This window comes from Lissotriton helveticus, chromosome 12, assembly GCF_964261635.1.
Source record: "Lissotriton helveticus chromosome 12, aLisHel1.1, whole genome shotgun sequence".
Lineage (NCBI taxonomy): Eukaryota > Metazoa > Chordata > Amphibia > Caudata > Salamandridae > Lissotriton > Lissotriton helveticus.
The window spans coordinates 747,205,002-747,230,211 of NC_136073.1; the positions used below are offsets into that span (position 1 = coordinate 747,205,002).

Here is a 25,210-nt window from a genome sequence, read left to right on the forward strand (position 1 = left end):
ATTTCCCAGCGCTATTGGGGTATCGCTTCATTCTGTGCCGCACTGGACACACCCCTCTTCCCTTTAAACAGTGCATGTTCGTCTGTAGTCTATATAAGGTATCTCGAAACTAACCTCTATTTAAGACAGTCTCGAGCACGCAATTAAGAACGTTGAACCTAACCACTTCCCCAAAGAAAGATGGCCGCGAAATCTGATTTTAAGAGTTCAACGCCCATCTGTCCTGAGGTAGGACTTTAACCTCACAGCAATGGGCACCAGAAGCTTCCACTGACTTTCGGATCTTCCTTTAAAATACCGGCTCCCTGAACCAGAAATCAAATGTAAATCTTAACTTTTTTAACCGCTTCAGCGCGGCGCGAATTTTCGCGCTGTGCTGAGCGTTCTAATTAGCCAACGGGCTCATGACGAAACGGTTCCGTCATGAGCACAGGCCAACCTACGCTCATGACGGAACCGTTCCGTCATGAGCATCGAAGGGGTTAAGATGAATAATTGGTTTTTTTTTTGTTGGTATTACAACATTCATTAGGTATTTTTTTAGAAACAACTGAAACGACACAGTACAGAGGGAAAGACTAGTAAAAACGGGAATATGTAAGCGAATCGTTTGTTAAATCTGATTTTTTTTGGTTGTGCTGGTTCAACAAATAAGTATGTAGGCTGTGACAGCTTTCTTTTGATCAATCAGCCCTTTGTAGCAAAACTTGCAGCACATTAGCTTTGTTCCAGGCATAAACGTGTTCATATTTAAAGATATGTATGGAGATGAAATGTTCCCTAACAACCAGAGCTGCCGAGTTCGGAACTGGGCACATTTTTGGGCACATCGCTTAAGCTAAGGTGATCTCCAACTGTGGGGCAAGTTACCGACCTAAACGATACATAATCAAGTCATAAAGCCTTCTATTCGCTCGTCTCTGAGAAGCGATTGTCGTACCTATGACTTGAGAGGTGAGATAGAGGGTGCATTTGTTGTGAAAATAGCATTAGAGGTGATGTCACCTTTGCAAGTGAAAGATAGAGACACATAATTCGATGGGGAGAGTAATGGTAATTCAGATGGCAGTTCTTACTCTGTGTTTGTATACATTTTCTGAAAAAGCTTATTAGCATGTGAGAAAATGAAGAGAAGCAGCCTAAATTTAAGATGAAACTATGAGAAAGTGCTTATTTCTATAGGAGACACGTCTCGTGTCCCCAGTTCAATATCTAAGTATTCTCCCTCCTGCTTCTTACCTGATACACTTAAACTTACAGGCCTCCATTACTCTGCTTCACTTATACATTTGATATATATACTACACTGGCCACATGCAACCTACACTTGGGATGTTAGCTGTAGGTAGCGTCATATCAGTGGTTGCACTGCTGTAGAAGCAATCTGGAATGGGATTGGGGGACCAAACAAAGGACCATTCTAACTACGTATTGGCATTTCCCATGCTAAATCATTCATTTCTAGTGAGTAATAAAAATCTCAATACATTATAGTGAGGGAAGATATTTAAATGAGACCTTTTCTTATTCTGTTCCATCTCCCTGTGTGCAGCGTACAGTCCATGTACCTAGGTTAGGATAGTCCAGATTGTGTTTAAAAGGGCTTCCCTAGGCTTGGCACACAGCAGGATGGAGCTCTTAATCTTTAAATGATGTGTACACTTTGACTCGTATGTTTCAGCGGTCTGCCCCGGATATGCAGCACTATTTATAATGTTGTTTCTTTCTACAGCTTACATGCTCAGATTGCTTGCTATTTCAGAAAGCCTTCTACTAAGCTCCTAAATCTCTGTATAAAAAATTGGCCTTGACCTACCCCTGCTTGATTTCTCTCATTCCTTTCCTCAATGACCCTCTTCTTGGACTCCATCCTCTGTACACCTTCTATTTCAGAGTATAGCCTCCTCTCGATCTCATGCCTGTCAGCTGTAAACTCTCTTATTGTAATTGTTGGCTGACACCCCATTTCATGGATCACAACCTCTCCTCTTTAAAACTCTATCCATGTGGCCTAACATTACCTAATTTCTGCCAGCCTATCCCTCTCACCAACTATAAACCTGAAACCACAGCGCCTCCACTAATGATTACACCTAAGTGGTATTTATGTAATCTATCTCTAAGTAACTGGTGTAGATGCATGCAATTTTTAATGTAGAGCCTATGATTAATCGCAATTACCACTTGATTAACCACTAACCTTGGGTTCCGGAGTAGTGTGTTGCTTGCCGTAAAGCACTTCAACACCAAGTCGGGGTAGTAAGCACTATATAACTACAATTAGGATACATCCGCTTGAAGATTGTAACTGAGCACAAGGTTGTTTTTACACTCCTGTGCTATTTTAAAAAAATGAGAGACCCACCTGAAGATCCTTTGGGTACCACTACATTTTTGAGAAAGGGAGTCGTTGAGGTACCATCAGAGGTAACAAAGAACGTTAGGCAATGAAGCAAGGTGAACAATCATGAGTTTATTAGTAGGTTATGTTATAATCTATTTGTAGAGCACACTTTCACAAATCTTCATGGCTAGGGATTAAACAGTGCCTCGAAAGAAAAGGGATCAGAGGAGAGAAGCAGATATCCAATTAAAGTAGGAGGAAAGAAGAACTGGTAAGAATGCATGGCAACAACTACATTTAATAAATTAAGCTGGTGGATAGTAAAGTTTTCAATTCCTCCAGGACATAACTAAACAGCTTTTGCTTCTTAAGGGCAGCAGCTAGGTTTTCCAAATAGTGGGCGCAGCAGATGGAAAAGATCAATCACTAAAGTTCACTGTGGGCAGTTTAGGAACAGCTGATCCTGAACTAGCCTGCAGAGGCTGGTATTGCCCCAGTATAGCTGCCAACACATCTGACTAGCAATGGTATAGTTGTCTGTGTTATCAGCATGGACTTAATAAAACTCTCTATCAGTTGACCAATGGAGTAGTCTGAAAATGGAGATAAAACAATTGTCTTGATGAGCCTGAAATATGTCTTGTACATGTGCTGTGCAAGAGCTGTAGCATGACAAAGAGTTTGCTAGGGCTCACAGGTATGCAGCATTTGCATTGTCCACTTTGGACTTCAACCAGAACCTTAACTACAGGTATGTTATGACAGAGAGCAAAGTAGGGAATGATCTTTTTATTTGGAAATTATAGGTTTTTGATACTTTGGCCACCATAGCTTCGAGAGTAATGTGGCTGGCTTAATATATCTCTACATTATGGATCTGCTATGCTGTGTATGAAGTAGCACCCATTTCAGAGGACCATCCAGATGACCTCCAGTGTTAAGTTCATTTTAGGCGACAAGGATTTTCTTGTTTGAACGATCAAACGTAAGAAAATTAGCTCATATCCACCAACGGATCAGGATGTACAATCTGACCAGCCACTATACCTGATCTTCTAAGACAGGGAGAAGAAAGACGCAAGAGCAATAGATTGGCTTCTGTTTAAGACATACAACTCTAGCAATCTTAGTGCAATTCTTGCAATGCTGACATATTAATCTACGTAATACATGGAGTAGTCTGTGGTGACAAATATGGCAGATAGAAGTAATAATAGCAGCACGCCAACCCATCTCTGTGGGCTGGACATCTCAGATCATCTAGGACAGACAGAAGACGACCAGCTTCATGCAACTTCCTGGGCGAAAGTCACCCTAGTAACAGTCCGGAGCAATATTAGTATCTACAGAGTCCTGCAGCATGGTACATACAAGTCTTTCCCAAGAGTTTACCCAACTACACATGAGGGAGGTCTGGCAATACTCGACATCCTCTAAGTCGAAGGAAGGGGTTGTGAGCAGATGTTTCACAATTGTACTTATTTTATGCCTGTCGAATATCAACTTTTATGAGAACGTTATTGAAGAGAAAAAATAGATAATTATAATGAGATCACTTGAGATCTAAGCATTAGGTACCTTTTTGTTTCTGTGGTTCCTCTGCTGTAGAGAGACCCTAGAATAGAATTAGATAACATGTAATATAATTGTGAGTGTGTGTTGGTGAGATACTCTCAGCCGGTGACAACCCTTTTCAGGTTGAGTTATTTATTACTCGAAACTATTGTGTTGAACTAAAGCCTCTTGAACAAGCCGGATTTCCTACAATGCATGTTAACTTTTCAAGCGTGACGCTTCTCCAGTGTGCGCTTGGCCTCGCACACCACATCAAAGGCTTCTGCTCCCCCTCACTCACACCCCATCCCCATATGCTCCTTCCCTCCCTCCCTCCCACTCGCTGGCTCCCCCACCAGGCTCTAACCACGTTTCAAACAATGGTCTTTTAATGTATGCTTAGCGGCACCTGATTCATTTTATTTACTTCAAGCACTTTGTGCGTTTAGTTTCCCCACCCCACCCTGTTTGTTCATGTCGATCTGAGAATGTTGCCAGCAAACTCATTCGCAGCTTTCCTATGGCTGCTTTTAAAATTCCCGTATTTTTCTCGCTCCTCTTACTGCTTCATTTCGCTCCCCCCTCATGTCTTCCCCTTCAAATACTCCCCCCCCCCCCCCAATCATTCTGTGCCAGCCGTTGACAGGAGGTGGAAAGCAGACACTTGAAACAGACACACAACTGGGCTGAGGCCAATAGGCACGGGAGATTAAGCGATTTGCCCAGAATCATGGTGCTCAGTCCGACCGCAGCTCTGCAGTGCAGTGCTGCTCGCACCCACGGCTGGATGTTTCTTTGTGCCTGAACATGCTTTCATTGCAAAACACATTCATGCGATGTATTTATTTTATTTCATTACGAGTACTTTTCACCAAACACGCCTGAGCCGGCCCCCTACATGCTGCAGGTCAGTCTAATTTAGCTTGCTCTTCAGTGTAATGAAGTACTTCGGATGCTGCAATTTATGCACATGTTTATGTTTTTGGGGGTAACCACGTTTCAAATAATGGTCTTTTAATGTATGCTTAGCGGCACCTGATTCATTTTATTTACTTCAAGCACTTTGTGCGTTCAGTTTCCCCAACCTGTTTGTTCATTTCGATCTGAGAATGTTCCCAGCAAACTCATTCGCAGCTTTCCTATGGCTGCTTTTAAAATTCCCATATTTTTCTCGCTCCTCTTACTGCTTCATTTCGCTCCCCCCTCATATCTTCCCCTTCAAATACCCCCACCTCCTCCAAATCATTCTGTGCCAGCCTTTGACAGGAGGTGGAAAGCAGACACTTGAAACAAACGCACAACTGGGCTGAGGCCAACAAAGGACAGTGTTCAACATCGTGTATCAATGCCTTGCTGTCACACATGGCTCGTTGGGGTTTTATCTGCATTTCTCATATCTACATCGTATTCCCTAGCACAACAGGGATTTCCTGAAAGTGTGAGTCTTGTCATAGAACATACTTGTTTTCTTTCTCACCACAATGGTTGTATCCGTGTCTCACCTTGCTGCTCATTCAGTGTTCTCCCTTTTCCGTTCTACCATCTCCTCACCCACCATTTCTTCACCCCCTAACCCTCTCTATGCCCCCTCACCCCACCTAACTCTCTCCATGCAATCTCCCCATCTTCCTTTCACATACGTCTGTCCTGCTCCTCCGTCCCAAAGCTGAAGACAGTAAACAGGGGGGTCCTCACTCCTCAACAGGCAGAGGTCTGTAAATAACTAGCACAACAGTAGCCCCCCCACACAGCCTCCTTAACCTATTCGTTTTGGTTAGAGTGCACACAGTACAGCCTTCTACCGCCACCACTATACCACTCTCTCCATCAACACTCTACCACTCTATGCACCACCACTCTATGCGCCACCACCCTATCCACCACCACCCTATCCACCACTCTAGCACCCACACTCTAGCGCCCACACTCTAGCGCCACCACTCTACCCGCCCACCACTCTACCCTCCAACTCCACCTTCAAAATCCACCATCCAAATCCACCATCCAAGCACTACTACACCCTCCAAATACACCCTCCGACTACACCCTCTAACTCCACCATCCAACTCCACCCTCCAACTCCACCCTCCAACTCAACACTCCAAATCCACACTCCAACTCCTTCCTCCAACTACAAATCCACCCTCCAAAAACACCAACCAACTCCACCCTCCAACTCCAACATCCAAATACACCCTACAAATCCACCCTCCAACTACAACTCCAGCCTCCAAATCCACCCTCCAAATCCACCGGCAAACTACAACTACGGACTCCAACTCCACCCTCAAAATACAACTCCACCCTCCAACTCCACCCTCCAACTCCACTATCCAACTCCACCCTCCAACCACACCATCCAAATCAAAATCCACTCTCCTACTCCACCCTCCAACTCCACCCTCCAACTAAAACTCCACCCTCCTACTCCACCCTCCAACACAACCCCTCAACGCCACAGCACCACTCAATGCCACGGCACCACTCAATGCCACAGCACCACTCAATGCCACAGCACCACTCAGCGCACAGCATCACTCGGCGCACAGCATCACTCGGCGCACAGCATCACTCGGCGCAACAGCATCACTCGACGCAGCAGCATCACTCGACGCAGCAGCATCACTCGACGCAGCAGCATCACTCGACGCAGCAGCATCACTCGACGCAGCAGCATCACTCGACGCAGCAGCATCACTCGACGCAGCAGCATCACTCGACGCAGCAGCATCACTCGACGCAGCAGCATCACTCGACGCAGCAGCATCACTCGACGCAGCAGCACCACTCGACGCAGCAGCATCACTCGACGCAGCAGCATCACTCAGCGCCACAGAATCACTCAGAGCCACAGAATCTCTCAGCGCCACTGAATGCCACAGCACCACTGAATGCCACAGCACCACTGAATGCCACAGCACCACTCAACGCCACAGCATCCCTCAACCCCACAGCTTTCCTCAACGCCACAGCTTTCCTCAACGCCACAGCATCCCTCTACGCCACAGCATCCCTCAACGCCACAGCATCCCTCAACGCCACAGCATCCCTCAACGCCACAGCATCCCTCAACGCCACAGCATCCCTCAACGCCACAGCATTCCTCAACGCCACAGCATCCCTCAACGCCACAGCATCCCTCAACGCCACAGCATCCCTCAACGCCACAGCATCCCTCAACGCCACAGCATCCCTCAACGCAACAGCATCACTCAACGCAACAGCATTACTCAACGCCATAGCATCACTCAGCACCACTCAACGCCACAGCACCACTCAACGCCACAGAACCACTCAGCGCGACAGCACCACTCAACGCCACAGCACCACTCAACACCACAGCACGACTCAATGCCACAGCATCACTCAGCACCCCGCAATGTCACAGCACCACTCAACGCCACAGCACCACTCAACGCCACAGCACCACTCAGCGTGACAGCACCACTCAACGCCACAGCACGACTCAACGCCACAGCATCACTCAGCACCCCGCAATGCCACAGCACCACTCAACGACACAGCACCACTCAACGACACAGCATCCCGCAATGCCACAGCATCCCTCAACGCCACAGCATCCCGCAACGCCACAGCATCCCGCAACGCCACAGCATCCCGCAACGCCACAGCATCACTCAACGCCACAGCATCACTCAACGCCACAGCATCACTCAACGCCACAGCATCACTCAACGCCACAGCATCACTCAACGCCACAGCATCACTCAACGCCACAGCATCACTCAACGCCACAGCATCACTCAACGCCACAGCATCACTCAACGCCACAGCATCACTCAACGCCACAGCATCACTCAACGCCACAGCATCACTCAACGCCACAGCATCACTCAATGCCACAGCATCACTCAGCACCACTCAACGCCACAGCACCACTGAATGCCACAGCATCACTCAGCACCACTGAATGCCACAGCATCACTCCGCACCACTGAATGCCACAGCATCACTCAGCACCACTGAACGCCACAGCATCACTCTGTGCAACCATTCAACAACAACTGGTTCTAATATGTTCTCTCAATGTTTCAAGCTTTATTACAAATGTGACAAAAAGATGTTAATATTTCACTTCTGTTCTTGGATTTTCATCACAATAAAATACACTGAACATAATCTTCCCAAATGTTATTTACAAAAGTTTAAGCTGTTGCCATTATAAATTACAATAACTTATTTAAGTATTAATTATTAAAAAAATTAAAGCCATTGTTATTTGTAATATTAATACATCTAAGTCATGTAAATACAACACATATTGCATTACAAATGCTATAGGTGTCACGTTTGCGAAAGTTAAAACTATTGGCATTGTAAATGACAAAGCTATTAATTTCGCTATTTACAAAACCAACACATAAATAAAAAATGTGTCATTTACAATACCAATACCTCAAACTTTCCTAATGCGAGACCTATTGCATTGCAAATGCTTGTTTCATTATTCTGTTAAAACGACCCTGTAGTGCAGAGGTCTTCAATCTGTGTGGTAATACCCACAGGCGGGCCGTGGAGTCTTGGGAAGGGGGCGTGCTTTCCGCAGCCTCACTTCTGCCTGGAATCCAAAACATTTGGTCTTCGTTTTGGAAAAAGACAATCGTCCCCAGACGGTTAATTCTGATAGTTAAAATGCTTCAGCTGGGGTGTAATTTAGGGACACTTGCGCTATGAGACCGAAGCCTGGCAGAAAAGCTAAACACGCCTTTCTTCCAGTGTGCTGCTTGCCTGACAGAAATGTAAATGTTCCCAAAGAGTTAATATGCAAACGTAAAGGGTAGTTTGCAAATGTAAAGGATGCATGGGAGCCAATTGATCAAATCACTTAAAGCTTTATGATGACAAAGAGTTATTGTTTTTTTAGTGGTAGTGTAAAGAGTTAACAACTAAGCTGCGAAGTGTGTGCTTTTAATTGTGGTTATATTTACATAGCGCTTATGGCCCTGAGGAAGTGTTAAAGGGACAGTTATGTAAAAAAAATTGCATTATGTACGGTCTGGGTATTACTAAAATTTATGTTTTAGAAGCATCATTTTATCATAAAACGTTTTGCACATTTTGTAGCAGTCTATCTAGTACTGTGTGTTATGCAAGTCTAAAAAAATTAATCGCACAGTGCTTTCTGTCACAAGCTGTGACATTGTAGCACTAAAAATACACAAGTCGCTATTCTCCACTGCACCAACGTAGATTTAATTCTGTGGCTCTGTGGTTACTCGCAGACCTTTGCAGTCCATTAACTAATAAAGGTTTCATAATTTAAATTGTGCATTTCCCACTGAGCAACCACTTTTAAAATGTTTTTTTCACTGAAGTTGCCTGTTATTTCATATATAGCTACCTGGCGGTGGAATACTTAAAAAACATACAGAATATTATGTTTTTAGCCACACCTTTGACCGTGGCGCCATGTTCAGACTCTCAAGGCCCACAAGCCCCACCCCAAACATGGCTGCACTCAACTGCAGAAGCAAACTAATATAAACAGAAGTCAGTTTTTGCTAAAATAAAAGCATCTGTTTTCATGATGTTAAAAATAAAACCCTTTTTTGAAAAACAGAATGAAAGAAGATTAAGGGACCGCTTTATCCCCTGGAATTAAAGAAAGCATCCTACTTGGACCTTACAGTTCATCCTTAATGATTGTAAATGGTATGTTTTAATTTGGATGAATGATTTCAGCAACCTCCAGTTCCATTCAGCTGCAAAAGCCAAGCCGTCAGCATACCATAAAATATAGTGTGGTTCTCCTCGGATGCCTTGGACAAAAGTTGCAGTCCAAGCATTACAGCCATTATGCTCCGGCCACTGGAATTATGCAATTGTGCGGCTGCAGCGATTTTAGCATAATTATAGATTTGCCACATAATCCATCATCTACAGCATAATCTGCTCATTTTACCCCCCCAAAAAATGAATACTGAAATGGTTCAAAGTTGATAAAAAGTAGTGACACTTGTTGCAGCGCAGTAGAAGGCCCTTTGGAAAGCTGGATTGGTCACCTTTTTGTTGCCTTTTGCTATACCCCGCTAACGATCACACCTAACTCCTATTTAATTAATCTACCACAAAGAAACATAAATAAATGTAGACAAAGGTTACCTGAGAACAAATGACTAATCACAAGAATCATTAAACATCAATACCCTCTGGATTTACTTATTACCTTGGGTTCGGAGAAGCCAGCTGCTCTCTGTGAAGATCTCCAAAGCCATGTCCAGATTAATAAGTGTTTTATAAATGTAGTTACAATACGTTATATGTCTGAGTGAGATACAAATGGCCTGCTGCTACATCACAGCTGCGAGCTGTGTTTCTGGTACGAGTTTGAAGTCCATGACAATGGTTTCATGTGGCTAAGGTTCTGCTTAGCTAGACAAGAAATTCAGTTTTTACTAGACCAAGTGCATATTTTGCATATTTTATTGAAAGAATATTGAGGGAATACTTCTATTCCGCTTACGTGAAGGGAAGCAAGTGCTTCAGCATCCACCAACTTCTGTAATTCACTGACTCTCTGGAAATGATCTTTCATCAAGTTATGACTGCGAGGAATGTTTTGTTGTAATCCGTTCTGTACATGACTTCAGGGCAGCTGGTAATATGGTAACTAAATGATCTAAGTGACACAGGAACAGGTCTCTGGTGTGTAATACATTTCTTCAGGCTTATGGAGAAGCTTTCTCTGTGACTAACAGAAAGGGCCTCCACAGTCGTGGTCGGGATCCTGCATTCCTGGGAGGGGTCCCGCACTCGTGGCAGGACCTCCGTACTGCAGTTACCCATTGCAGAGGACCCGCCTCAAGTGCACCCCTGCACCCACCATGACTCTGGGGCCTCCGCCATGAGTGCCGAGGCCCTTTGTAAATCAGCCCCAAAGAATGTATATCTTAGTCTATGGGCTTCAGAGCTTTTTCCTGGGGTGGTTGCACCTCTCCCCATCCCTCCCCTCCCAGCATTGCAATACAAAAATTCTTAATCCAAGGGAGAAAGTATCACTGATTCCACCCTAGTACTTTTCAGAGGCACTCCATACTTCCAGAGGACCACATCGTGGAATAAGCCATGCACCGGAAATCATTCTTGAAATATACACTATGCCTAAGAACTGCTAGAATTATTTGAAGCTGTTTTAAAAAACTCAGGAGTCGCTTCTGTGTTTTCAGGTACATTTCTCCTTCTGAAAACTAACTCACATAAAAGCATGTGATTAGCCAAGGGAGTTATTTATTTGTCTGTAGTTATGTCAAAGTGATGTTGTAGTAGTCTGATAGAAATTGATGTAAAAAGTGCTTTATTTTTTTAGGACAGGATTATTTATACAGAAGCAAGCACAGATTTTGCGCAAGATCTTTCTGCAAGCCCCACGAGGACCATTGACAAAAGTTGTCTTTGACATACCTCCCTACAGGTACCATTACACATAGGCTTTATGTGCTCTTAGTATTTTATTAGTAAATATAAGGGGAAGAGACGGCAATGAATAACACTCAAAAGGACCAGTTATTAAGTTACTGTTGTTTTAGAGAAGGTAATTAACATTCAGAAGCAGGTAGATTATACATTTTGTTGTTGATATAAGTACATGCTTATTTTATTGCCATTTTGCTCTAATTGAAGACCTACAAGTTGCCCCAAAACCTTTTTATTTTGTATTTTAATGTTCAGTATTTATATTGTGCTTAGAACAAACGTCTAATGCTGTTGAGAAGTTATTCAGGTAATCCTAAAACGACATTGTTCTTTAGTTTTCTTAAACATAAAAAAAGTATGTATTGAAAGAATGTTAGATGGGAGATAGGTTTGAAAACAACATCACTTTTACATTAAAGGATCAGCCAATCAAGGTGACATCTGCAAAATAGAAGGAGAACAAACAGAATGTGGGATTCCGTCTTTTAACGTTTGGCTTATATATAAAGTTCAGTTTAATAGCTAATTGACAGTCTTATGTTTCAAATTTAGGCTTTTGTTCTTAATTTGTGTTTGAGCATGAATAATATCTTGCCATGTTACTCTTTCAGCATCCTTTCTAAGAACAGAACAAGGACAGGGTGAGAAAGTGCCGCTTTTGCATGGTTAGCTCCCACTTTTTGCCTGGTTTTGATGTGGTTTCAAATTAAATGCACAGGTTCCCTGCCAACCAGGTACTCTGGGCCAGTGATCCTTACCTAAAAACAAATCCCTAACTTGCCCTTCTGCCCCCTGTAAGTCCCTAGTAGCTGGTAAACTGAGTACCTAGGGCCCGAGAGCTGAAGAAGGTCCCTTGGAATCCCCTTCACTGGGACCATGCCACCTCCTTTGCAGCTTGCATGCCCCTGTGAGGGAGAAAATGACAAAGTCGACATGGCATCCTGTCTGGGCGCCATGCCAACGATCACTGCCTCAAGGCACATGTAGGTCACACCTCTAGAAACCCCTTACAGCCCTAAGGCAGGGTGCACTATACCACAGGTGAGGGCATATCTGCATGAGCAGATGTTCCCCTACAGTATTTGGGTCAATTTCCTGATATTGTAAGTGCCAGTGAAGCCATAGAGAGTACATCCGCTGGAAACTCGAGTTCCACAGCACCATGATGGCTTCACTGAACACAGGAATGTTTGGTACCAAACTAATCCTTTAAATAAATCCCCACTGATGCCTGTGTGGGAATTATTGTACCGTGTACCCAGAGGGCACCTCAGAGTTGCCCCCTGAAAACCTGCCAACCCCGGTGTGGGCTCGAACCGGCTGTGGACAGCCAGCCATCTTTCTGGGCCCCTCGGTACAGAGCCCCTGTTCTCTGGGACCAGAAACACTGAACGTCTTGGGCAAAGGTGTCATGCCTCCTCCCCAGCATGGGCTAGTGCTTGAAGAGGGGAGCATCAAAAGCCTGCCGCCACTGTAATGCGACCCCACCCCTAAGATGGGGTAAGCGGGGTGAAGCCCAACTTTCAGTTCCCGCCATCTTGAAGATGGGTAGACCTCTCCAATCAGGGCTAGGTCTATGCCCCCTCCTACAGCAGGGTGGCATAATAGAGATAGAGGGTGTAGTCACCCCAGGTAAGGTGCCCATTGACTCTACCTGCTACGCCCCTAAAAAGCCTCCTAAATTTAGTATTTTTGGTGCCCATAACCTCCCCCCCCCCACTAGACCTGGAACTCAGATCTGCGACGACCTAAGAAGAAAGAAGACGACCCTGCAGAGAAGACTGAAGACGACCAGCCTGTCTCCAGCTTGTGTGAGACTGCGACCTGTCTTGAAGCCAGCAACCTCTGAAACCCCTGGGAGGACTGCTGCTTTAGAAAAAGACTCCAATCTCCCGTAGACAGCGGACCTGTCCTGAAGAAACCTACTCCAAGGACTCCAGATCCAGGCGTGTCCACTTCTCATGCCCACTCTGCACCCGATGGCCATGGCACGAGTGGCTCACCTGTGCAGTGAAGTCTCCTCGGCGATCCTGACCTCGTGTCCAGTGGTGGCTGGCCTCTCCTGCCCTCCACGACGGCACCTGCAGTGTGAACCCAGAGGCTCCCCTGACAGCAACCTGCTCTAGTAAGAAGACTCCAACATTGAAAGGGACCCCTGCACCCGAAGCCCCTGAGCCATGGTGAACTGAACCAACAGTGCCCCTACGACCCACCTATATCCCAACTTACCTCTGCGGTCGGGGGTCTTCCTCCCTTTAACATCCAATACACAAAGTGTGGCCTCACCCTCAAGACACTAATAAATGTGTTACTGCTGGACCTAAGAAGTGGGACTGCCCAATTTTATACAGTACCCATACTCTTGTGTAGTACAACAATATGCTTAGGTCGCGGTGTCTTACTTTACTAAGAAATGGAACATGTCAACTACCATCCAAGAATCCCACTCAACATATAGTAAAGAAAATATGTGGGAAAAGAGAGAGAGTACCTCACGGTAGAACCACCGATCGGGTCGCTGGCTAACAATTTGCCAGTTCACCCAGTTATCATCATCGGCAACTCTCTCTCATGAAGTGGAAAGGAAAGAAAAGACTGAACGACAAGTAACAGTGCTTTTTCTTCCATGAATACCACAAACGTATGGTTACTCATGAAATAGTAAGCCGAGACAAACAACACTTAATATAGTGTAGACACCTACACCATCAAACCCCAGTGAGAAAATAAATGTGCTTTTTATCCACAAAATTAAAATTGAAGAACTTGCTAGCCACTTGTGGTTTTTATTCTGGGCTGCCCGCTCTTCAAACTAAAATGGTTCACACTCAACCAATTCAATTATAACCAGATGTCGCCAACATGTTTCGTTGCTCTACTTTGTGTAACTTCTTCAGGGCTAAAGGGGTTATCTTCACATACTTCCACTTCGATGTGTATAACACCTATAATGGTAGAAAATGACATAAAAACAAAACTGGGTTGAGCCGTTATGCCTGGACTGACTACTGCCAACAGGACAGGTCAATTAAAATACAATATAGTGGCACTTAGATAATTTGAGTCATAATCACCTGGGGGATGCGTCCTGTCAGCGTACCTGCAACCCTCGAAACCAACTACAGTCTGGTCTTCTGTGGATATATACAAATGTTTTTTATTAAAAAAAACCCTAATAGGGGCCAAACATCCACCTGTCCCCTCATTCGTTACTGCAAACATGAATGAGGGGACAGGTGGATGTTTGGCCCCTATTCGTTTTTTTTTAATAAAAAACATTTGTATATATCCACAGAAGACCAGACTGTAGTTGGTTTTCGATTAGACACGTGATCAGCTGACACGATAGTCCGGACTGGGAGGGTTGCAGGTACGCTGACAGGACGCATCCCCCAGTTGATTATGGCTCAAATTATCTAAGTGCATAGGTGTTATACACATCGAAGTGGAAGTATGTGAAGATAACCCCTTTAGCCCTGAAGAAGTTGCACAAAGTAGAACAACGAAACATGTTGGTGACATCTGGTTATAATTGAATTGTTTGAGTGTGAACCATTTTAGTTTGAAGAGCGGGCAGCCCAGAATAAAAACCACGAGTGGCTAGCAAGTTCTTCAATTTTAATTTTGTGGATGAAAAGCACATTTATTTTCTCACTGGGGTTTGATGGTGTAGGTGTCTACACTATAGTAAGTGTTGTTTGTCTCGGCTTACTATTTCATGAGTAACCATACGTCTGTGGTATTCATGGAAGAAAAAGCACTGTTACTTGTCGTTCAGTCTTTTCTTTCCTTTCCACTTCGAGAGAGAGTTGCCGATGATGATAATTGGGTGAACTGGCAAATTGTTAGCCAGCGACTCGATCGGTGGTTCTACCGTGAGGTACTCTCTCTCTTTTCCCACATATTTTCTTTACTATATGTTGAGTGGGATTCTTGGATGGTAGTTGACATGTTCCATTTCTATTTTTAGTAAAGTAAGACACCGCGACCTAAGCATATTGTTGTACTACACAAGAGTACGGGTACTGTATAAAATTGGGCAGTCCCACTTCTTAGGTCAAGCAGTAACACATTTATTAGTGTCTTGAGGGTGAGGCCACACTTTGTGTATTGCAGTTTGAGTGGGGGGCGGCCTTTTCTACCCTTTTCTTCCCCCTTGGCTCCTAGTATTTTGATGTCCCTTTAACATCCGCCTGCAGCCTCTTTGCTGCAAGAAGAATCTCTTTTGGAAAGCATTGGGCGCCTGACATCGAAAGTGTACCCTGCACCTGGCTGCCCCTATGCCACAGGTTTGGTGCTGCTTTATGTCCCTTCCCTATTCTTAACCTAACTCCCAAAGCTTGGCCCCTGCAACTGAGCTACCTGCCTGCAAGCAGTGTGGCTCCAGGCACCCCCATGTCTCCATTGGAAAGCATTGGGTCGAACTCCGAATTTGACCCCTTAACCCGGCCACCCCTGTGCCGCTGGTGGTGAAGTTTTGGTACTTACCTGACTCCTGGCTGTTGCTGACTTTTGGCTCAGAAGACTGGGATTTTAAGTTTAATACTTATCTGTTTAACCGCAATATTGTTTTCGCCATAGGATAATGTTGGACTGTTTTGAAAAGTTTCTAAGTGTTGATTTTTCAAAGTGAAAAGTTTTTATTTTAATTAAAAAGTTACATACCTTATCACGAAGACCTTGGTCTTAAAATAAAATGCAATCACAGTTTATTTTTCTAGAATTGGTCTGGATCTCCTTCTTGAGAAATGTGTCCATTATAGTTCAACTGTTGAGTAATACATGTCTTCCACTCCTCTGTGTTAGACCTAAGGCTGCTTGCCCACAATACCACTAATGGAGCACTTTGGGTTTTACATTGAGCCCTGTACCCTTCTGGGGACCCCCTAGACTCTGTGCATGGTAATACCACCTAGTGGCTATATCCTATCGGAGCCAGCTTCCTACAGACAGATTTGGCTTTGGCTTCGACTCAATCACATACATGTGCAAGGCTTCCTGTGTGCTAAACGTTTGACTGATGCAACCTCTAAATCAAGGTAGCATCAACAGTGATTCAAAATTGCCAAATGAATAATACATTGGTTTACTTCTTCGTTCTAGTGGACTCTTATGCTGCGCCATATTGTGACTGCCAGGGAGGGGTACTAAGTAGTTTTCACCCCATAAAATCCCACGCCTCAGGGTCAGCAATTCATCCGGTGTAATAACAGCATCTTTTACAAACTTTTCCCCAGTAATGGTCATGCAGATTTGGTGCTAATCGCACTAAAAATATGCATGTCGTGGTAACTTTTTAGACCAGGCGATATTTAATTGGGCTGAGGATTGAACACACAAGGTAACTACCAGGTGTGATAAAATCCACACTATGTGTAATTCAGACCTCTCCACAATGATGAATCAGAATTTTTCAGTCCATTTGCAACCTATGTACAAGTGCTCCGATTGTAAGTCATTTAGTAATTAACAGTGCAGTAAAGTGGTCAAACTGAATATCGAGGCTGACCTTTTTAGGGGGGCATCAAGTGAAAGATGTCACAGTAGGTCCAACATAGAGATGAGATGTAGGCTGGGTAAAGTTAACAGTTGTTTCTATATTCCAGATACCCCTTTCAACCCTTAACTGCTGATATCCCCAATCCCTAGTGCTGAGCCTTTTTTTTGGCAATTCAGGGTAGGTCTGGCTTAGCCCTCCTTTTTTCCTACCTAAGGCATCCATGCCAAATTTGCATCCTTTTTTACAGACATCCTGATGATTCTAAGGGTACCCATGGTTGGTGGATTCCTCTGGTGGGGACCAAGAAAATAGCAAAACGTATACATACATACATTTTGAGACGGTTAAAAAAAATAGGGAAAAAGTGCTACAGATAAGTCTGTTTTTTCCTAAAATGGCATCAACAAAAAGGTTGCTTTGCTAAAGTTATCATCTCCCCAGCTTTCAGGAATATGGAGAGCTAGATAAAAAAAAATACCACATTTTTAGCATTTTCCATTGAGGTAGCCCATTTTGCCTATCAAACTACTTCATTTGTTGTGGAAACCAATGTGAATCACATTGGTTATCCAGGAAAGCTATAGTTTTCTGAATAGTAGACATCATCTGTGGGGAGCCACAATCTTCCTATCACTTAGCATTCCCCCAAGTCTCCCAATAAAAATAGTACCTCACTTGTATGGGTAGGCCTAGTGCATGCGACAGGAAGCCGCTAACTACCCGATATGGAAACATTACATTTTTCTACAAAAAAATGACCTTTTTTTGTTGCAAAGTGAGTAGCTGTAGATTTTGGGCCCTCACTCAGCCGGCACCTAGGAAAACTTAGCAAATCTGCACATTTTTGACAACTGGAAACCTGGGGCTATCCACGGTGGAATGGCTTGCTTATATCATACTAGGTTGTCTTACCCAGAATCCCCTGCAAACTTCAAACATTGATTAAAAATACACATTCCTCCTTTCTGTGATTGAAAGTTCTGTAATGTGCGGTGAGACACAAACTTCCTAGCATTCAGCCATGTCTCTCAATAAAAATGGTACCTCACTTGTGTGGGTAGGCCCAGTGCATGCGACTGGAAACAGCCCAAATGCAACATCAGCCCTTTTTAGGTCGAGCCTAGATTTGCGAGGCATGCTGTATTAAGGTATGTTTTAGAAGTAGTGTGTTAGGGGTTTTAGCGTGAGGCTACGGAGCCTGAGAACCATGTCAGCAGAGCTGTTGTAGAGCCAGAGAACTAGGTCAGCAGATCTGCTCTAGAGCCAGAGAACCAAGTCAGCAGAGGCGCACTAGAGCCAGAGAACCAGGTCAGTAGAGCTGCTGTAGAGCCAGAGAACAAGGTCAGCAGAGGCGCTCTAGAGCCAGAGAACCAAGTCAGCACAGCTGCTGTAGAGCCAGATAACCAGGTCAGTAGACCTGCTCTAGAGCCAGAGAACCAGGTCAACTGAGGCGCTTTAGAGCCAGAGAACCAAGTCAGCACAGCTGCTGTAGAGCCAGATAACCAGGTCAGTAGACCTGCTGTAGAGCCAGAGAACCAGGTCAGCAGAGCTGCTGTAGAGCTAGAGAACCAGGCCAGCAGAGCTGCTGTTGAGCCAGAGAACAAGGTCAGCAGAGCTGCTGTAGAGCCAGAGAACAAGGTCAGCAGAGTCGCTCTAGAGCCCGAGAACCAGGTCAGCAGAGGTGTTGTAGAGCCAGAGAACCAGGTCAGCAGAGCTGCTGTAGAGCCTTAGAACCAGCCTAGCAGAGCTGCTGTAGAGCAAGAGAACCAGCTCAGCGGAGCTGCTGTAGAGCAAGAGAACCATCTCAGCGGAGCTGCTGTAGAGCCAGAGAACCAGCTCAGCGGAGCTGCTGTAGAGCCAGGGAACCAGCTCAGCGGAGCTGCTGTAGAGCCAGAGAACCAGCTCATCGGAGCTGCTGTAGAGCCAGATAACCAGGTCAGTAGACCTGCTCTAGAGCCAGAGAACCAGGTCAACTAAGGCGCTTTAGAGCCAGAGAACCAAGTCAGCACAGCTGCTGTAGAGCCAGATAACCAGGTCAGTAGAACTGCTGTAGAGCCAGAGAACCAGGTCAGCAGAGCTGCTGTAGAGCTAGAGAACAAGGTCAGCAGAGCTGCTGTAGCGCCAGAGAACAAGGTCAGCAGAGTCGCTCTAGAGCCCGAGAACCAGGTCAGCAGAGGTGTTGTAGAGCCAGAGAAACAGGCCAGCAGAGCTGCTGTAGAGCCTTAGAACCAGCTTAGCAGAGCTGCTGTAGAGCAAGAGAACCAGCTCAGCGGAGCTGCTGTAGAGCCAGAGAACCATCTCAGCGGAGCTGCTGTAGAGCCAGAGAACCAGCTCAGCAGAGGCGCTCTAGAGCCAGAGAACCAAGTCAGCACAGCTGCTGTAGAGCCAGATAACCAAGTCAGTATCCCTGCTCTAGAGCAAGAGAACCAGGTCAACAGAGGCTCTCTTGAGCCAGAGAACCAAGTCAGCACAGCTGCTGTAGAGCCAGAGAACCAGGTCAGTAGTCCTGCTGTAGAGCCAGAGAACCAGGTCAGCAGAGCTGCTGTAGAGCCAGAGAACCAGGTCAGCAGAGCTGCTGTAGAGCCAGAGACCAGGCCAGCAGAGCTGCTGTTGAGCCAGAGAACAAGGTCAGCAGAGCTGCTGTAGAGCCAGAGAACAAGGTCAGCAGAGTCGCCCTAGAGCCTGAGAACCAGGTCAGCAGAGGTGTTGTAGAGCTAGAGAACCAGGTCAGCAGAGCTGCTGTAGAGCCTTAGAACCAGCTTAGCAGAGCTGCTGTAGAGCAAGAGAACCAGCTCAGCGGAGCTGCTGTAGAGCAGAACCATCTCAGCGGAGCTACTGTAGAGCCAGAGAACCAGCTCAGCGGAGCTACTGTAGAGCCAGAGAACCAGCTCACCGGAGCTGCTGTAGAGCCAGTGAACCAGCTCAGCTGAGCTGCTGTAGAGCAGAGAGAACCAGCTCAGCTGAGCTGCTGTAGAGCCAGAGAACCAGCTCAGCTGAGCTGTTGTAGAGCCAGAGAACCAGCTCAGCGGAGCTGTTGTAGAGCCTGAGACCCAGCACAGCAGAGCTGCTGTTGAGCCAAAGAACCAGGTCAGCAGAGCCGCTCTAGAGCCAGAGAACCAGGTCAGCAGAGCCGCTCTAGAGCCAGAGAACCAGGTCAGCAGAGCTGCTGTTGAACCATAGAACCAGGTCAGCACAGCTGCTGTAGAGCCAGAGAACCAGGTCAGCAGAGCAGCTCTAGAGCCAGAGAACCAGGTCAGCAGAGCCGCTCTAGAGCCAGAGAACCAGGTCAGCAGAGCTGCCGTTGAGCCATAGAACCAGCTCAGCAGAGCTGCTATAGAGCCAGAGAACCAGGTCAGCACAGCTGCTGTAGAGCCAGATAACCAGGTCAGTAGACCTGCTCTAGAGCCAGAGAACCAGGTCAACTGAGGCGCTCTAGAGCCAGAGAACCAAGTCAGCACAGCTGCTGTAGAGCCAGATAACCAGGTCAGTAGACCTGCTGTAGAGCCAGAGAACCAGGTCAGCAGAGCTGCTATAGAGCTAGAGAACCAGGCCAGCAGAGCTGCTGTTGAGCCAGAGAACAAGGTCAGCAGAGCTGCTGTTGAGCCAGAGAACTAGGTCAGCAGAGCTGCTGTAGAGCCAGAGAACAAGGTCAGCAGAGTCGCTCTAGAGCCCGAGAACGAGGTCAGCAGAGGTGTTGTAGACCCAGAGAACCAGGTCAGCAGAGCTGCTGTAGAGCAAGAGAACCATCTCAGCGGAGCTGCTGTAGAGCCAGAGAACCATCTCAGCGGAGCTGCTGTAGAGCCAGAGAACCATCTCAGCGGAGCTGCTGTAGAGCCAGAGAACCATCTCAGCGGAGCTGCTGTAGAGCCAGAGAACCAGCTCAGCGGAGCTGCTGTAGAGCCAGAGAACCAGCTCAAAGGAGCTGCTGTAGAGCCAGAGAACCAGCTCAGCGGAGCTGCTGTAGAGCCAGAGAACAAGGTCAGCACAGGCGCTCTAGAGCCAGAGAACCAAATCAGCACAGCTGCTGTAGAGCCAGAGAACCAGATCAGTAGACCTGCTGCAGAGCCAGAGAACCAGGTCAGCAGAGCTGCTGTAGAGCCAGAGAACCAGGTCAGCAGAGCTGCTGTAGAGCCAGAGAACCAGGCCAGTAGAGCTGCTGTTGAGCCAGAGAACAAGGTCTACAGAGCTGCTGTAGAGCCAGAGAACAAGGTCAGCAGAGTCGCCCTAGAGCCAGATAACCAGGTCAGTAGACCTGCTCTAGAGTCAGAGAACCAGGTCAACAGAGGCGCTCTTGAGCCAGAGAACCAAGTCAGCACAGCTGCTGTAGAGCCAGAGAACCAGGTCAGCAGAGCTGCTGTAGAGCCAGAGAACCAGGTCAGCAGAGCTGCTGTAGAGCCAGAGAACCAGGTCAGCAGAGCTGCTGTAGAGCCAGAGAACCAGGTCAGCAGAGCTGCTGTAGAGCCAGAGAACCAGGTCAGCAGAGCTGCTTTAGAGCCAGAGAACCAGGTCAGCAGAGCTGCTGTTGAGCCAGAGAACAAGGTCAGCAGAGCTGCTGTAGAGCCAGAGAACCAGGTCAGCAGAGTCGCCCTAGAGCCTGAGAACCAGGTCAGCAGAGGTGTTGTAGAGCCAGAGAACCAGGTCAGCAGAGCTGCTGTAGAGCCTTAGAACCAGCCTAGCAGAGCTGCTGTAGAGCAAGAGAACCAGCTCAGCGGAGCTGCTGTAGAGCAAGAGAACCATCTCAGCGGAGCTGCTGTAGAGCCAGAGAACCAGCTCAGCGGAGCTGCTGTAGAGCCAGAGAACCAGCTCAGCGGAGCTGCTGTAGAGCCAGAGAACCAGCTCAGCTGAGCTGCTGTAGAGCAGAGAGAACCAGCTCAGCTGAGCTGCTGTAGAGCAGAGAGAACCAGCTCAGCAGAGCTGCTGTAGAGCCAGAGAACCAGCTCAACTGAGCTGTTGTAGAGCCAGAGAACCAGCTCAACTGAGCTGTTGTAGAGCCAGAGAACCAGCTCAGCGGAGCTGATGTAGAGCCAGAGAACCAGCTCAGCAGAGCTGCTGTAGAGCCTGAGACCCAGCTCAGCAGAGCTGCTGTTGAGCTAAAGAACCAGGTCAGCAGAGCCGCTCTAGAGCCAGAGAACCAGGTCAGCAGAGCCGCTCTAGAGCCAGAGAACCAGGTCAGAAGAGCTGCTGTTGAGCCATAGAACCAGCTCAGCAGAGCTGCTGTAGAGCCAGAGAACCAGCTCAGCAGAGCTGCTGTAGAGCCAGAGAACCAGCTCAGCGGAGCTGCTGTAGAGCCAGAGAACCAGCTCAGCTGAGCTGCTGTAGAGCAGAGAGAACCAGCTCAGCTGAGCTGCTGTAGAGCAGAGAGAACCAGCTCAGCAGAGCTGCTGTAGAGCCAGAGAACCAGCTCAACTGAGCTGTTGTAGAGCCAGAGAACCAGCTCAACTGAGCTGTTGTAGAGCCAGAGAACCAGCTCAGCGGAGCTGATGTAGAGCCAGAGAACCAGCTCAGCGGAGCTGCTGTAGAGCCTGAGACCCAGCTCAGCAGAGCTGCTGTTGAGCCAAAGAACCAGGTCAGCAGAGCCGCTCTAGAGCCAGAGAACCAGGTCAGCAGAGCCGCTCTAGAGCCAGAGAACCAGGTCAGAAGAGCTGCTGTTGAGCCATAGAACCAGCTCAGCAGAGCTGCTGTAGAGCCAGAGAACCAGCTCAGCAGAGCTGCTGTAGAGCCAGAGAACCAAACCAGCAAGCTGCTGTAGAGCCAGAGAACCAAACCAGCAAGCTGCTGTAGAGCCGGAGAACCAGGTCCACAGAGCTGCTGTAGAGCCAGAAAACCAGGTAGGCAAATCCGCTGTAGAGCCTGAGAGCCAGGTCAGTAGAGCAGCTCTAGAGCCTGAGAGCCAGGTCAGCAGAGCCGCTGTAGAGCCAAAGAACCAGGTCAGGATTACTGTTGTAGAGCCTGAGACCCAGGTCAGAGCAGGTGCTGCAAGGACTGGAGAGATACAAACGTAATCAGACACAGAAGAGGTGCAATGATGCAGAGTAATATGGCACATTCTGTCGCAATAGTTAGCTATTTTCTCATTTTACAGCACTGTAGTACTGTCGGGCAAACATTTCTCCTCATTAGCAGCACTCTAACACCCGAATACAGCCGTCAGCAATGAAATGGTGACAGTTAATCTTTGCAAAGCGTCTGTCCCCCTGGGGAACCACAGCTGATGCTTTATAAAAGCCTCTTTTGATCGATCTGAGCTAGAATCAATATTTGCAAGTGATACACAAGCTCTGAATCATGCGGCAAGTGTGGAAAATGTTTAAATACTTCGAGAACGCGGCAGCCACAAAATTGCGTTATTCCAGTGGTCCTGCCTATGAGCAAAGACTTGTGTTGTAATGGCCTCTATTCACTGCCTGTGTTATAAATCCATGGAACTGCCCCCCAGAAGAATATTTGGGCAAAAAATAACCTTGAAGTACTGATTCTGTGGTACTGATAAAGTAAGGGTAAAAGTGGAGGCCATGCATGGTCGCTGAAGTCAGGAAGGAATGGGCAGTTCTGGACAGCATTGTCCTTCTCCAGGTAGGAATTCCCATGCAGGGCAGCGCCAAGTAGCTGGGATGAAACAAGCATTTTCAATGCAATTGGTCTCTCATTTACGCGAGTTGAAGATATTAGCATTGTAAATTACGTCTTTTATTTATGTTTTAAAAACCAAAACATAAATACAATGCCAATAGCTCAAACTTGCTTAAATGCGAGACCTATTGCATTGCAAATGCTTGTTTACAATGTGGGTTGCTATGAATTTTTCTTTTTTTTCCCTAGCTCAGCCAGCTCCTAGAGAAAACTAGCAAACTTGTAAATGGTTGAAAAGTAGACAAGCAGGGGTATGTGACTTGCATGGCTGTCACTAGGTAAGTTTACCCAGAAACCATTGTAAACCTCAGTTTGGTTAAAAACACACATTTTCTCACATTTCTGTGACAGAAAGATCTGGAATCTCGGGGAGCCACAATTTCCTGCCACCCAGAATTTACCCAAGATCCCAGATAAAAATGCTACCTCACTTCTTTGGGTAGTCCTAGTGCCCATGACAGAACAGGGCCCCGAATGCAATATAGACACATCACATTTTTACACTGAAAACAAACCCATGGTTTAGAGTGGAGTCCATCCCTGTATACACTCTCAAGCTGTATACATAGCCAGTAGAGCTCGCACACAACATGTACACTTGATGCCGTAGCCAGCTCTTTTGCTCACAATGTACTGTCTCACTAACAGCTACTCTGTGTATAGGATCAAGGACTCATTAGTAGCTATATTCTTTCCAGGAGTATAAATGTCTGGAAACCTGGCATACAAATGTTCCACAACAGGCCGAATTTTGAACATTCTGTTACGGTCTGTATGGTCTCAGGCAATGCAGCAGAATTATCATTGAAATGAATATATGCTGCAATAGCAAAAAGCAATCTCAGCTATTCTACAGTGCAAGTATGGGTGTTACCCAAACAGTACGAGTAGAGCAGTAAGACTGCAAGATTGGTTTCTGCACAAACCCCTTTTTGAGCGGAAGGCCCAAAAATGTCTTCAACTTAAAGTAAAGTGGGAGTCAACTGGTGTGCCCAAGAATGAGGCCCAAGAGTGTCCATGCTCCTTCAGAAATTGATCTGCATACAGATATGCTTGCTGCACAATTTGCTCAAGGAAGTCAACATCCATAAAGAGTTGAAGGTATCAATTGGTTTGTATCAACTTCACATCCATCGTCACCACTGAATGGTGTATTTTCTTGCTGCACTAAATCAGGAAGCTGCCGAGAGTGCACAACGTCTGTGCCTGCCATCGCACTGCCTGCTCTCTGGGTTGGTCTGCCCTGCTATGGTTGCTCCGCTGCCGACTGTGCTTGCAGAGGGACATCATGACTGCCATCATCATGTCCCTCAGAATCGCTGGAAGATGAGTGGTTGGATAGAACTCCGCTGACTGAAAAACCATTTACTGATGCTACTCCATTTTCCTCAGCCTCAGACCCAATTCACCAAGAGCCTTTGCACTCGTGGCGGAGGCTTCTCAGTCAGGGCGGGATCTCCACATTCGTGATGGGATCTCTGCACTGTAGTTTCCCGTTGCGGGGATCCTGCCATGTCTGAGGAGCCTCCACTATGAGTGTGGAGGCTCTTTGTGAATCGAGGCCTCAGTATCTGATCCTGCCTCAGAGCTGTCCGCCAAAAGCAAAGTTAGGGCCTGGGCTGCTGTCATCCTCCGAGACGCCATCTCTGCTGACTGGATAAAACCTTTCTTCTAAAACTGTGTCTTACGTAGAAGGCATAAGAACTGTTCTACATCAGTCGTTGGATGTTTGCGAAGGTGAGATGTGT

General features: G+C 46.5%; 1 protein-coding gene across 4 annotated transcripts in view; it reads left to right on the plus strand.

Moving 5' to 3' along the window:
- The first annotated feature begins 75 nt into the window (after positions 1-75).
- Positions 76-25,210, plus strand: part of NIT1 (nitrilase 1) — an 86,801-nt gene continuing 61,666 nt past the window's right edge. Inside the window, exons 1-2 of one of the 4 annotated variants that reach the window (XM_078671366.1) lie at positions 76-98; positions 11,226-11,330. Coding sequence is in view for 3 of the 4 variants with exons in the window: in XM_078671363.1 (XP_078527489.1) it covers positions 322-323; positions 11,226-11,330 (107 nt within the window). In the remaining variant the exon portion in view is untranslated. Of the gene's footprint in view, positions 99-169; positions 324-578; positions 598-11,225; positions 11,331-25,210 lie in introns of those variants that run through there. The other 3 variants (XM_078671363.1, XM_078671364.1, XM_078671365.1) reach the window with 3 other exon arrangements.